Source organism: Sorex fumeus, unplaced genomic scaffold (genome assembly GCF_029834395.1).
Source record: "Sorex fumeus unplaced genomic scaffold, SorFum_2.1 ptg000075l, whole genome shotgun sequence".
NCBI classification, from domain to species: Eukaryota; Metazoa; Chordata; class Mammalia; order Eulipotyphla; family Soricidae; genus Sorex; species Sorex fumeus.
This window is the reverse complement of record NW_026606132.1, coordinates 1,195,366-1,210,424: the sequence shown is the minus strand read 5'-3', so window position 1 is coordinate 1,210,424 and position 15,059 is coordinate 1,195,366. Positions and strand designations below refer to the sequence as shown.

The following is a 15,059-nucleotide window of genomic DNA, read 5'->3' as shown; positions in this document are numbered from 1 at the left end:
TCCCTAATACCTGGGGGGGAAACGTTTAAATTAATCCTCCATTATAGATACCAGCAATGACCTGAGGTGAGAAAAGGACAAGTTAGCATGTTGCAGAAAGCATTGTAATATCTTGCATGGTTGCCAGGGAGTTGAAGCTAGGGTTGGAAAGCACATTTCAGTTATCTAAACTAGTCTTTAAACTGCAGAACAAGTTCTGAGTAAAAATGCTTCATTTTTAGATTTCACCAACTGCTGAAGGGTCAAGTCCTCCAAAATCTATTGCATGGCATAAGTCAGTGAAGAGGTTCATCATGTTTCGACTCACATACTTGCTGTTGTATTTATGTGAGTACAAGGAGAGGGGGAGGGACATGTGATACTGCTAGTGATACCCTGTGAGTGGGTACTTTGGGGAGGTAAAAGAGGGATTTGAGATTTGAAAGGATGGGGAAGAATGAAGAATCTCTCCTTTACTATAATCTCTCTTTTCAGGGCTAAGCCTGGGTGTGACACCAATAGGTAAGTGAGTTCTTTCAGGTAACTTCATTCTAAAGACTCCAACATATTAGTCTGCTTACCTCCATGGAAATAGACATAAATGCCTTGAGATCCTAAAAATGATTCCCAGATTGAATGAGGTGATTAGGAATCAAAGCTTCTCACATTATGATTTAATTTCCTATAGAATAGTAAAAAAAGTTTTATATCTCAAATGCAAAGGAAGAAAGACTTGCACTTTATTCCTGAACTCACTTGTATTCCTTGAACAAATATGCTGTAGTTGTTATCTCTTCTGCACCCAACCCATCTAACCAAAGAAAATTCTTTCCCCAAGGGTGAATGTGGATTGTGGCTCATTTTAATGGGAGGGTGTCACATGGCAGTGAAGTGGGGAGGGAATTCTATAATGGGAGGAAAAGGGCTGGACTGATTTTATCTTTGTGATAATTTTGGACTAACAGGGATGCAGACTCAACCAGAGTTGTGGATAGAGACCAACTATCCCAAGACCCCTTGGGAAAATATCACACTTTGGTGCAAAAGCCCCTCTGGATATCCAAGCAAATTCCTGCTGCTGAAGGATGAGACACAGATGACGTGGATCCACCCTTCTGACAAGACCATCAAAGTTTCATTCCCCTTAGGTGCCCTTACTAAGATGAATTCAGGACGTTACAAGTGCCTCTACTGGAAGGAAAATGGCTGGTCGAAACCTAGTAAAGTTCTAGAGTTGGAGGGTCCAGGTAAGGTGACAAAGATATCAGTGAGAAATTCTAGTTCCTGGAATTCAAACTTGCCTTCCCAGAGCAGGGATTTTTTAATTAATCTATTTGTTTACCTCAAATGCATGTATGTAGGTGTTACACAATTGTTCAGTATGTGCTTACCCTCTTCAGGCAATGCACAGTGAGGATGCAGACTCTGAAACAGAGTGACAGGGAGAGATTTTAACATAGGGAAGATTCAGATATTGGGATGGAGGGGTGGAAAATTAGGATCATACAAAGAAGGCTCATTTCACTAGAACTCTACTCTACTGCTTCATGAGCAACATGTTTCTTGCTCTATTTGAAAATCAATTCATTCTCTCCCTCCAGGCCAAAGTTCCAAGCCTGTCTTCTGGATCTCAGCTAAGACTTCCCCTCTTCCTGTATGTAATGTTGACATGCTCTGCAATGGCTGGATAGAGGATTTAGTATTCTTGCTATTCAAAGAGGCATCTCCCGAGTCCATGGATTATGAATCCTCAACTGGGACAGTAACCATATACTCCATTGCCAATTTAACACCTAGGAGCAAAGGAATGTACATGTGCCGTACTCATATCCATATGTTCCCTACTCCGTGGTCAGAGTCCGGCAGTCCCCCGATGCTAATTGTGGCAGGTGGGTGTAGCTATGGCTGCTGGGGTCTGATAATTGTTGTCCCTGAGATAATAGCTGGATGAACCAGGGTTTCTAGTTTTACTTGGCTATGCCAGTTCATAAACGCTAGCTTATGAGCTAGAATCTCATGACATTTATTGAGATTATGTAGAATCACAGGTTGGAGGTATACATATATACAAACACACATATATACAGTTATATGTATATATACATGGGAGTCAATAACTTAGGAAGTGAATAAGCCCAACTGAATGTACAGAAGTTTCAACTCTTCTCTGTTTTGTTGTCCTCTATGTGTCAAACATTTTGCATGCATCCATTCATTCAAGCATCATTAATTGAGCACCTAATATATGCCAGACACTGTCACTGAAGTCTTATGAACTGATGTTTAAAATTATGAACCTGTTTTATTCTTTTTGTAATTATTTTTCTTAGAGGTAAAGAAGAAGAAATTTGTATGGCTAGTGATAAAAATAAACAAAAATAACACTCCAAACTTGTAGCTCATATGTTTAAAATGACATCACAAAGCACTTTAATTCCTATTCTACACATCTTGTAATGCAGTTCTTAGACTTAAAATAGCAAAAGTTGCTCCGAGATAATCATACACCACACAGTAAAATTCCACCTAAATTCTCTTTCTCTCAAGATTTCCCCATTCAATCTAGTCTGCCACAATCAGACATGCAGGAAGCATGAGGACACTTTTTTCCTATATCTGCAGTGGAAACTAAATTCTTATAAGCATAATTTATCAATTCTTCGTTAATTCCTCCACAAAACTAGTTTGGGGATAACAGGTACCACTACAGAAGTACACTGAACTTAGAAGCAATAATTCTGATTTTCTATTTCTATTTCTAACACTGTTCCCTGTGTAATCTTAAGCAAGTCACACCACCTTTCTATGTTTTTTCTCCAATATAACATGGGATAACAGTATCTATCCGATTTACTACATGATGCTTCTCTGTGCCTCATTTTTCCGATTTGCATTTTTTGATAGTAATAATTAATGCCTACCTCACAGGGTTGTTGTGAGGACCTGCCTAAACATAATATGTGCATAGTACTTGACATGAATTTCTCAATAAATGGTAGATAGGTATTAATTTACTAGTATAAATTTGTATTGTAAGTCAAATATCAAAGCATTGTTTGTTTGAACTATGTGTATGAATGTTTGTTGTATGAATTATCTTTCTGCATATATTCTCCTAATGTATTTTCACAATCATCTGTTCACTGTTAACACCCACTGGGATATGGTCTTTTTACTGATAGGGACTTTATTTTTATTTGTATTAAACCAAGACCAATATAATATCTGATACATACTATGCACTCAGTGGACATTTACTGGAGTTGATCCTTTCAGTCATGGATGAGTGAGTCTACCCTGAATTGGGGTAATTAATAAGCAACTGTATGCAGTAAGGTTTGCCCTCTACTTAGCAAAAGAATAGTCTTTGGAGAATAATATGTGGGGATAAGGTTTTTACTCAAGTATCAGAGAGTTAAGTTGCAGACTTACTGGTTAGACTCTCTTTATTAGCTTTCATTTGCTAAAATGGAGTCGTATGTGGGTGGGATGTGTTCAAAAACCTACCTTAATATGTAGTAATTTTCATGTTCTACATATATGGAATCAAAGTAATTTTCAAAAGTTTGGTTTCTTTCGTGGTTGGTAAAACTACATTTGGAAGTTCCTGTACTTGAGAATACAAGGAATTACAGATACAGCTATTCACCAAGACCCTACACTAAAGTAGAACTTATGGAGCTCATGGATGTATAAGCAAACTTACTCTTGATTATCTTTTAGATGAGAGAGGGAATAAAGGAAGGAAGAAAAAACAGACTAAGCTTTGGCTTCCACGTTTTATCCAAAGAAACTAGGAAACCAAAGCAGAAGACAATAGGAACTAATGAACTTACCTCTAATTTGATTTTTTTCCCCTTTATAGGACTGTATCCAAAACCAACTCTTACAGCATATCCTGGGCCCTTCATGGCACCTGGAGAAAGTCTGAATCTCAGGTGTCAGGGGCCAATCTATGGAATGACCTTTGCTTTAATAAGGCTTGAAGGTATGAAGAAATCATTTTACCTCAAGAAACCAATAAAAAATGAGGCATATTTCTTCTTCCGGTCTTTGAAAATACATGATACTGGACGATACTTCTGTTTTTACTATGATGGATCATACAGAGGTTCACTGCTCAGCGATGTCCAGAAAGTTTGGGTAACCGGTAAGAAAGGGGTAATGCCATGGGGTCCATGTCAAGGAACAAGAATATGCAACTCCCTTTGAATTTCCTGGAAAACCTAATATCACAGACGGGGCTAATGCTGGAAAAGGGAATAGGATATGTCCAACTCAGTTTAGAATATGATTCCCCAAGGGTGGACCCTAAGGAAAGAACCCTAAGTAATAGGAGGGGAAGTCAGAATATACACCCTTTATATTTTGGGTCTTCTCCTAGATTCTTTCCCTGAGACCTGGCTACTTGTCCATCCAAGTCCTGTGGTTCAAATTGGTCAGAATGTGAGTCTGTTGTGTCAAGGGTTAGTGAATGACGTGGGACTTGCACTTTATAAAAAAGAAGATAAAGCACTTCAGCTCTTGGATACCACTACCACTGATGGCAATGAGTCATTCTTCCTCAACAATGTGACCTCCAGAGATGCTGGCATCTATACCTGTCACTATTTGCTCTCCTGGAAGACCTCCATCAAGGTGACATCTCACAACATTGTGAAGCTTGAGGTTATAGGCAAGTGCTAACCATTGTTGATTTTTTATCATTACAGTGTTATAAAAAGAGGTAGTGGCCTCATGCCTTCTTGAAGTTATGAAATAAGGAAAACCATACCGGGAGGACAGTGGAGAATTTTCTCTGAATATATTGGGTGTCATCTCTCCTGGAATTGTTACTCAAGTCTAATCTCCCAGTATGAATTAGTCCTGTTGGGGGCTCCTGCTATTTTACTTCAGGTCAAGGGAAACAAAGGCAACATAGGGATGAGTTTTTTCCTGAATTGGGGTAGATTCACAGAAATCTTTCAAGCACCAAAGAGTAGGCTAATTGGTTCTAACATAATTTCAAAGTCATTGACTAAGTGAAAAGGAAGACAAATATTCAGGTTCATTTGTGCTGCAATTCTTTTGTTTGTGTCTGTGGCAGGTGGGGAAAATTACCCAGGTCAAGGTTGCTTCTAACTCTGGTCTCTGGATTGGTTGCAGATAAACCCCCTAAACCTTTTCTGACAGCCTGGCCCAGCAATGTATTTAAACTAGGAAAGGCCATCACCCTTCAGTGTCGAGCACATCGTCCAGTAATTGAATATTGTCTGGAACGGGAAGAAAAAGCAACAGTCAAACAAGTCTCAGTGAATGGAGACTTTATCATCAGTAATATTGAAGGGAAAGGCACAGGGACATACAGTTGCAGTTACCGTGCAGATGCATACCCTAATATTTGGTCATATCGCAGTGAGCCTCTGAGGCTGATGGGACCAGCAGGTGAGAAGATAACTCTACATAAGAACATACCACTATGTCTTAGACCAGCATTTCTCTGGGTTCTCAGAGAAGTGCCAAGAATTGCCTGGAAAAGGAAATAAGTGGCTTAGAAGTCCGGATCTTTGGGTGTGGGCATTCTTCTCTTGGGGTAATCTCACAATAACTCAAGGGTAGCAAGAAGGGTACTTGTAGGTCATTCATTCTCTATGGAAAAATAAAAGTGCTTCTGCATCATCTTCACTTCACTCTTAGTAACCTGTACCCCTTTACCCCATGAATGTGTTCCTCTGTCCCTATTCCCATCAAGGTTTCTACTTCTGGTCTTCTCTGGCCATAGGTTTTCTCAACTGGAATTATGTTCTGAATGAAGCCATCAGATTGACCCTGCTGATACAGCTTGTTGCATTGCTGTTTATAATTCTGTGGCTAAGATGGAGATGTCGGAGACTCAGACTCAGGTAACTGTCTTGTGCGAGAAACATATACCTCAATCTAACTTTGTCCAGGCCCACAAAGATTCAAGAATTAGCTAAGCTCCAGTTGAGACAAATCACAGGGGCACACTAAACAAAATTCAGAAGCTACATCTTCTGGGCTAAGGGGAAAAAGACTTTTCATCCCAGGACTGGAAAGATAGTACAGTGTTTAGGACTCTAGCTTTGCATGCGGCCAAACCAGGTTCAATCCCCTAGCGCTACCAGGAATAATTCCTGAGTGCAAAGCCAGTAGTAACCCCTGAGCACCACTGGGAGTGGTCAAAAACCAAGAAAAAAAGAACCTTTCATCTCAGTTGTTTCTCAAGGTCAAAGATGTAGCAAAGTGGTTTTAGCACTTGCCTTATATGTAGTCAACTCTAGTTAAATTCCAGGCACCTCATATAGTCCCCTGAACATCACTAGGAGTAATCCCTTAGCACAGAGGCAATACTGAGTACTGCTGGGTGTGACCCGAAAGCCAAAAGAAAAGAAAGAAAACCTCTATAGTTGTTTTCTTTTGCCTAATAGAGGGATGAGGGCATAAGACCCAAAGACAAAGGGTGGAAAAATTTCTCAGAGGCTGAAGAAATTATCAAAACCTTCTTCACTGATTCCTTACCCCAGGAGAGCACCCACATTTCCCCATAAACCACTTATCCCCTCGCAGATGATTCCATCAACCACATCACTGTCGCTGTCCTCCCATTGTTCATCAATTTGCTCTAGCGGGCCCAGTAACATTTTGAGACTTGTTGTTACTGTGTTTGGCATATCAAATATGTCATGGGGAGCTTGCTAGGCTTTGCCACAGGGAAAAGATACTCTCGGTAGCTTGCCGGGTTCTCCACAATGGGAGGAGGAATTGAACTCGGGTCGACTGAGTTGGCCTTGTGCAAGGCAAACACCTTACTCGCTGTACTATTGCTCCTGCCCATCAACCACATCAACCTAGCATAAATTTTCCTTCTTGTAAGAAGTTAATGTTGTTCTTTCTCCAGGTTATTATCCAACCACCATTCTAATTTTTTATCTTTACCCTTACCTCTAAGGGGCAAGAGACCTTTGTGGTTAAGTTCCATTGCCACAGGAACCAATATCTCTGCCACCTTGCCTCCCAATCTTATCTGTGAATTCTGAGAATATAACTTTGGTAGTCGAGATTCTGATGAGATAATATCTGGAGCCAGATAATCAGACTGATTCCCCTGGTCCACAAACTTAAATGACAAGCTCCAAGATTTCTCCTTTCTTTCGATATGTCAGTGTCCTCTGGCTCATTACTCTTTGTCTATTTGTTAAGGCCTGTCCTCAGACTTATCTGCTTTAAAATAACAATTTATAGCCTCAGCTTCTGAACTACTCGCCTATTTGTTTGCAGTCTCAGCTCTAGCAGCACTCATCAGTATCACGATCATATGTGCCCAGGAACATTCAGTGTTCTATGGCTGATAACTATGATTCTCTGTGTTTATGTTTTCCACTAGGATCCATGGGGCAGAGATCTTGGGTAGTTAGACAAGAGCCCCCTAAGTCTTCTGCAAAAGACACCAAAATTTCAGTTCACAGAAAGTTTCTATGGGGGTGTGGTTCTAGCTGTCCTCAGAATCTCTCCCAATTCCCCCCAATGTGATGGTAACTTCTCAGCTTGGGGTTAGGGAAAATGGAACTACAAATACTCCATTAAGCCCAAGAGCAGTACTGCATCAAAAAATGAGTTCAAAATTAGATTTCAGAGAAAGCAACTTGACAAAATATTCTCTGGACTAGGATGTAAGGAGGAAGAGTGTTTTCTAATTAAAAACTATTAAATAGATTTCAGATTGATATTATCAAATGCTTTAAGGTCTATAACTCAATGGGTTGCTATATGTTTCTAGTTATAATCTGGATAGCAGTAGGGAAATCCTACTCTCTGATTAGCCTAGCTCTACACTGACAGTCCTCTGGTAATTCACCTCTGCTGCCTAGGCAACTATCCATAACAAAAACAGGTGAAGCGGGTATGTCTGAGGACCAATACTGCCATAATAAAACTTGCTTCCAAACTTAAATTTCTTGACAGAGAATCAGACAAGATTTCTCCTTCCACTCTCACACCCACCACCCAGAACTGCCTATCATACTGAGCTCCAGGGGTTCTGAAAGCTGAAGATACAAAAGCATTTTTTGCATCTGACGTCTCAATTCCAATAACAGCCTAATCAGGAACCATGGGGAGCTGACATATGATATAAGCTGGGGAGGAGGAAGGGGCGGGGGCACGTGGGTCATGAAAGAGCAAAAGGTTTGTAGGTGGTGAGGCCCTCAAAAAGAAAAGTCATCGATGTCAGAAAAGATTATATTCCGTTATCCTAGCCCTATCCAATTCCTATTGGTTAGTGAGTAAGCCAATGATATTAATTGCCGCCCCCTTTCTCTCCGCCCTCCCCTTAATCCCAGCAACTCCTCTCATCTTTTTTCTGATCTCATTAGAGAAGCCTGGTTGCTGGGAACAGCTCAAGGGGTCACCATGCTCTTCATAGTCACAGCCTTGCTCTTCTGTGGTGAGTACTAGGGAGTGGAAAAAGGGTCCGGACGAAAGCCCCGGGGGAAAGAAGGCAGATCCCTGGCAGCCGTTTCTATTGCAGGACTGTGCAGTGGAGCATTGATAGAAGAGACTGGTGAGTTTTCCCTGCTCCAGACTGGGACATTCCTCCCTGGAGATCTGAAATAACTCCAGAGTGTCAGTGTTCGTGGCCAGGGAGAACAGGGAGGAACTGGTTAGGAGGGAAGGAAGGGTAGAAAGGGGCACTTCTAAAACTGCTGGCAAAATACTGATTCCAGTTCTGCTTTTCTGCCTGCAAGATTCCCCTGGGCTTCTGCACTTTTCTGAGGCTCAGCTGAGACATTAGCTTTCCCTTTCCCAGCACCTGAGGAAGAAAAGAGATTTTTGGGTTTGGGATTGAAAGGGGAGGTGGGCAGTGTGCTCTGGATAGAGGGGCATTTCTAGGGCAAGGAAAGGGGGAGGGGGAAAGTTGGGAGAAGGATGGCTTCATTAACTCTGCTGTTTCTAGAAATAATCATGCCAACTCCTAAACCTGAGCTGTGGGCAGAGACCAACTTTCCTCTGGCCCCATGGAAGAACTTAACCCTCTGGTGCAGAAGCCCTTCTGGTTCAACTAAGGAGTTTGTGTTGTTAAAAGACGGGACAGGGTGGATTGCGACCCGCCCGGCCACAGAGCAGGTCCGGGCAGCTTTCCCCCTTGGCGCCCTGACCCAGAGCAACACCGGGAGTTACCACTGTCATTCATGGGAAGAGATGGCTGTGTCCGAGCCCAGTGAGGCCCTGGAACTAGTGGGAACAGGTAAGAAAAGCAAGGGAACCTCCTGGAGTGAGCCCCAGTGCTCCCAGGACTCCCGCATTATTTGGGGGGGGGGGGAGGCGAGGAGGAAATGCATTGAGACCTTGTTGTCTGTGAGAGGTGGAGCTCACTAAGGAGCACTGTAATAGGGATGGGGGTGGGAAGTAAGGACTGACAGAAAAACCCAAGGACTAATCCAGGAGGTTTTTGTTGCTGTAGCGATGGTTGTTATTGTTGTTACTTTTTGTCTTTCTGATAAAGTTACTCCAAGCGTTCCATACTGGAGTTCCAAACTTCAGGCTGATTTTTCCTACCCCATTTTATTTTCCAGATATCCTCCCTAAGCCTGTCATTTCTGCTTCTCCCCCTGTCCGAGGACAGGAACTGAAAATTCGGTGCAATGGATGGCTGGAAGGCATGGGGTTTGCTCTGTATAAGGAGGGGGTACAGGAACCTGTCCAACAACTTGGTGTGGTTGGGAGAGAAGCTTTTTTCACAATCCAAAGAATGGAGGATAAAGAGGAAGGCAATTACAGCTGCCGAACTCATACTGAAAAGCACCCCTTCAAGTGGTCTGAACCCAGTGAGCCTGTGGAGCTTGTCATTAAAGGTAGAAAAGAGTTTTTGTGAGTGTGTGCGTGCTTTAGTACATGCATCTGTGCTAGGAGCACTTATGTGTGTGCGCGTGCGTGCGTGTGTGTGTGTGTGCATACACACACAGTCCTGCGGGGGGGAGGGGGGAAGTGCTGGATCAGACACTGCTTTCTCCACAGCAAACTTTATTGCTTGTCTTGCGAGCCTGTGTCCAATCTTAGAGCCAGGCAGGCGTGGCGCTGGGAGTGCCAGGGCCTCTGGGCTGCAAGATATTAATAGCCATAATCGTTATTAATAGCTGGGGTTTGCGGAGGGTGATTTAATTTTTGTAATTATTTTCATATCAATTCTCTCACTTTGCAATAGAGCAAATATTCAAGGAGGTGGAGTAGGTACCGTATTCCCTTCCCTTCCAAACAGGCAAATTGGTGTTCAGGAAACTACCCATGCTTTTCAACAGCACACTCTCAGCTCTTTTCCATAGCTAACCCTGAGAACTGTGAAGATTCAGCTGGTGAAGGGGAGGAGTGAAGCTGAAATGGCTTTGTGTGAAAAATTCACCTGCAAAACAGATTTTCCTTGACTTTTTTTTTTGTTTTTATTAGCGAAATACCATGAGGTACAGTTGTAGACTTACAAATTTTTGTGCTTGGGTTTCAGTTATACAATGATAAAGTACCCAAAAATGTACTTACTTCTGAATAAAATACTATGAAAAGCAAATCCACTTCCTAGAACCAATATTTACAATATTCGCCTTCTCTCTCTCTTTCTCACTCTCACTCTCGCTCTCTCTTGCTCTCTCTCTCTGACTCTGTGTTGTGTTTTATTGTTTTGCTTTTCAGAAATGTACCCCAAGCCTTTCTTCAAGACATGGGCCAGTCCTATGGTGACTCCTGGTGCCCGAGTAACTTTCAACTGCTCCACTCCCCATCAGCACATGAGCTTTATTCTGTACAAAGATGGAAGTGAAATAGCATCCAGTGACAAGTCTTGGTCAAGTCTGGGGACCAGTGCTGCTCACTTTCTCATCATTTCAGTGGGCATTGGTGATGGAGGGAATTATAGCTGTCGATACTATGACTTTTCTATCTGGTCTGAGCCAAGTGACCCTGTGGAGCTTGTGGTGACAGGTGAGGATGGGAAAATCCAGATAGAGTCAAGGGTATCAGACCGAGTCACTGGGTGGAAAGGCTAACAGCCGGAAAGGAAGGAAGATTCCTCCTAAGAAACAGAGGAAAATTTTAGGACTACTCCTGGCACATAGTAAATAGTCTGTGAAAAAAAGCTTTTTTAAAAAATGATAATCATTGTCATTAAAAAGACAAAGAAGTGGATGGAGAGAAGTAATTCATTTTTAAGGAAGAGCAAGGAAGACAGGGTAGAGGGGATTGAGAGTCCAATTCTGAAAACCAAATTTGTATTGCTCATTTCTGAATTTTTTTGTGCTTTGGCCTTGGGCTTTAGTCTCACTGTCTACTTTTTCCTTAGTTCAACAATCAAAAGATTGGCAGGCTGGATGGCCCTCAGAGAAAAGGAGACGGCCTTGAGACGTCAGCTGCATAGTATGCGGTCATTACAAATGACAGTTTTCAAAGACTATTTAACGTCATAGGGAAATGTTTACAATACAAAGTGGAAATATCTAAGTACATAACTCTGAGGGCTGTAGGACCCCAGTTATGGAAATAGGTATCATTTCCATGCCATTGACATGCATCAAAAAAAAATAGAAAACTGTCACTGTCACTGTCACTGTCCTCCCGTTGTTCATCGATTTGCTCGAGCGGGCCCAGTAACATCTCCATTGGAGACTTTGTTGTTACTGTGTTTGGCATATCGAATACATCACAGGTAGCTTGCCAGGCTCTGCCATGCGGGCGAGATACTCTCAGTAGCTTGCTGGGCTCTCCGAGAGGGGCGGAGGAATCCAACTCGGGTCGGCCATGTTGGCTGCATGCAAGGCAAATGCCCTGCCGCTGTGCTATCGCTCCAGCCCATCAAATAGAAAACAAAGGAATAAAAATATATAAAGAACCGTTTTCTTTGGTACAATTATAAGTTCTCATTTGGTATTGTCTGCATTCTCTAATTCTCTTCATAAATATGTGTTGTTTCATTGACAAAGCATCTTTAATATTTCTCATAATAATACAAAAAGACAATTTTCAGAGTGTAGGTTGCATGCTTTTTTCATTTCTTGTTCTCTTTAATTTCAGATTTCTACCCCAAGCCTACTCTCCTGGCTCAGCCAGGTCCTGTGGTACTTCCTGGGAAGAATGTGAGCCTGCACTGCCAAGGGCTTTTCTGGGACATGAGGTTTGCCCTCCTGAAGGAAGGAACACAGGTTCCCATACAAATCCAGAGCACTTCAGGGAACTCAGTGGACTTCCTCCTCCACACTACTGGAGTAGAGGATTCTGGAAACTACAGCTGTGTCTATTATGAGACAGCCATGTCAAATAGGGGATCGCATCTCAGTGCACCCATTATGATCTGGGTGACAGGTAAGGACAGTAAGGAGAAAGAACTGGTTTGGACCTGACTAGAATAAGCGCTTTAAGGAGGATAATCCCCCTTGTGAAGTAATGTGTAGAGAAAGGGAATTTTATATTAGAAAGGGTTAATTTAGGAAGTAGTAAGTTTCTGTACTCACCATTTTATATCTTTGGTCTCTTCCTAGACACATTTCCCAAGCCAAGGCTGTTTGCTGAGCCCAGTTCTGTGGTACCCATGGGATACAACGTTACTCTCTGGTGCCGAGGCCCAGTCCATGGAGTAGGGTACATTCTTCACAAGGAAAGGGATGACACTTCAGTGAAGCTATGGGGATCCACCAGTGATGATGGGGCATTCCCCATCATTAATATTTCAGGTGCCACCATAGGACGCTACAGTTGTTGCTACCATCCTGACTGGAGCAATTCCATCAAGTTACAGCCTAGCAACACCCTGGAACTCATTGTCACTGGTAAGGGAAAGATGCTTTAATTAGCATCAGCTTGTGGAAAAGAGGGAATATAAGTTGGTTCATCAGAAATTGTTTTCACAGTGCTGAACAGGTGGACTTTTCTTTGTAACAAGAAGTTAATTTCTTCTAGGTTTGCTTCCCGAACCCAGTCTGTTAGCCCAGCCTGGTCCTGTGGTAGCTCCTGGAGAAAACATGACCCTTCAGTGTGAAGGGGAATTGCCAGACTCAACATATGTCCTGTTGAAGAAGGGTGCCCGTGAGCCTATAGGGCAACAGAGGCCAAGTGGGTATAAGGCTGACTTCTGGATGCCATCGGTGAGAAGTGAGAATTCTGGAATCTATACCTGTGTTTATTATTTGGACACTGCCCCCCTTGCAGCTTCCAATCACAGTGAGCCCCTGGAGGTCTGGGTGACTGGTAAGTTCTGGAGAATTCAGTAAGAATCTAGAATTTTTAGTTTTTAGTAGCTAATCATAAATGGCTAAATGCTTGGATTCGGGGCCACTTCTAACTATGTATTTTTATTGGTTGTAGACAAGCCTCCCAAACCTTCCCTCTCAGCCTGGCCTAACGCTGAGTTCAAGCTAGGGAAGGACATAACGCTGCAGTGCCGAGGACCCATGCCAGGTGTTGAGTTTGTCCTGGAACATGATGGAGAAGAAGCACCTCAGCAGTTCTCAGAGGATGGAGACTTTGTCATCAACAACATGGAAGGAAAAGGCATTGGAAACTACAGCTGCAGCTATCGCCTCCAGGCATACCCTGATATATGGTCCGAGCCTAGTGATCTCCTGGAGCTGGTCGGAGCAGCAGGTGAGAGGATCTGGTCCTTTTGTGACACACATTGGGATCACAAAAATAGTTCCCATGGAAAAAGTCCAAATACGGAAAGGGGACAGAAATTGGAGTGAGATACCTAATGTTGGGTCATATTTCTCTTCAGAATGGTTAGGTGTGAAAACTCAGTTTCACTCAAAGATAGTAATCATAATACTTTCAAAGTTGCCCAACCGAGGAAAAAAACACGAAGGGCTGTTCCTGCCTCAGCATTAGCACGGAAACTGACCACCCGCTCTGTAGTCTAAACACATGACTCTCTGGAAAAGACCAGCTATGGGGCCAACAACAGGTCAAGAGTAGTATACATGACTAACCTCTGTGGGATTGGTTTTTGCTCTTTTATTATCTCAGGGCCTGCTGCTCAGGAGTGCACTGTGGGAAACATTGTCCGAAGTAGCCTGATTGTGGTGGTGATTGTAGCCTTGGGAATAGTGTTAGCCATAGAGTGGAAGAAGTGGCCTCGACTCCGAACCAGGTAAATCTTCATACTAGCCTCATTCTCTGAACCCGGGGGTGCTAAAAACCAATAATCTGAATGCCGCTCTAGCATCTGAATACCTGTTGTCAACTTGATGATTTTGGATCCTTCTGAGCCCCACAATGCAACCTCTTTTCAAGTTGGTGGTTCTGAAGCCTTAGTTATATGTTTTTCTCTCCACAGGGGCTCTGATACAGATGGAAGAGACCAGACCATAGCCCTTGAAGAGTGCAACCCAGAAGTGGAACCAGACACCAACACCAGCTCTCCCTCATCAGCCTCTCGGGGGACCTCAGTAGAGGGTCCAGTCCCTGTGTAATAATCTACTCCTTGACATGAGCTTTTTTCTCTTTTCCCCACAGAGACCTGAAAACCTGCCTTGTTACCCTGGGTGTCAGTATTAGCTACTATTCCTTGGCAACTAATCACCCCAGCTGAATCCAAGAGATTCTGGCAGTTGAGAGTTCTACCAGGATGAGATGTTTCTTGAAGAGAGATTCCTTGCTCCTGTAACTCTTCACTTTACTGATTTACTGATGCATGAAATTCTATTAAAATGTATTCTTATGAATAAAGAGTATTCACTATTAAATTGCAAAAACCATAGCATTGGTTCTTCATTGTCTTGTAAACTTACAGAAATGTTGTATTAGAGCTTACCTCTGTGACAGAATAAAAGAGTGCTGGGCTTCTTGTAGAAAAAGGGAGGTCAAGATGGGTTGGGAGAGGAGGGAAGTTTCCAAAACAGGATTTTCCAATTTGATTTTAGTAGTGGTCACCTAACAGAATGCCTAGTTGTCCTTTCATACCATTAAATAAATGGATGAATGAATAAACGTATATATGATCCCTAAGTTGAGCTTGAGGAAGATAAACACTGAAGTTGGATCCTTTTCACCATTTTATTTCTAAATCTATATTAAGTATAACCTAAGTACATTGGCAGAGGGTCTTG

General features: G+C 42.5%; 1 protein-coding gene across 1 annotated transcript; it reads left to right on the top strand.

The window, feature by feature from the left end:
- The first annotated feature begins 475 nt into the window (after positions 1-475).
- On the top strand, positions 476-14,708 carry IGSF1 (immunoglobulin superfamily member 1). Its single transcript, XM_056130218.1, has 18 exons — positions 476-501; positions 945-1,226; positions 1,581-1,868; positions 3,845-4,129; positions 4,364-4,654; positions 5,125-5,403; positions 5,741-5,861; positions 8,352-8,422; positions 8,507-8,539; positions 8,933-9,223; positions 9,552-9,830; positions 10,660-10,947; positions 12,034-12,321; positions 12,498-12,785; positions 12,916-13,203; positions 13,321-13,599; positions 13,978-14,101; positions 14,288-14,708. Exons 2-18 carry the CDS (start codon positions 947-949, stop codon positions 14,421-14,423), a joined length of 3,909 nt encoding a protein of 1,302 aa, XP_055986193.1. The 5' UTR covers positions 476-501; positions 945-946; the 3' UTR covers positions 14,424-14,708.
- Positions 14,709-15,059: the final 351 nt, after the last annotated feature.

Coding starts and splice junctions, on each gene's coding strand:
- IGSF1 (XM_056130218.1), top strand. CDS start 947: ATGCAGACTCAACCAGAGTTGTGGATAGAGACCAACTATCCCAAGACC. Junction 1,869..3,844: donor CCCGATGCTAATTGTGGCAG/GTGGGTGTAGCT, acceptor TCCCCTTTATAG/GACTGTATCCAAAACCAACT. Junction 12,322..12,497: donor CATTATGATCTGGGTGACAG/GTAAGGACAGTA, acceptor GTCTCTTCCTAG/ACACATTTCCCAAGCCAAGG.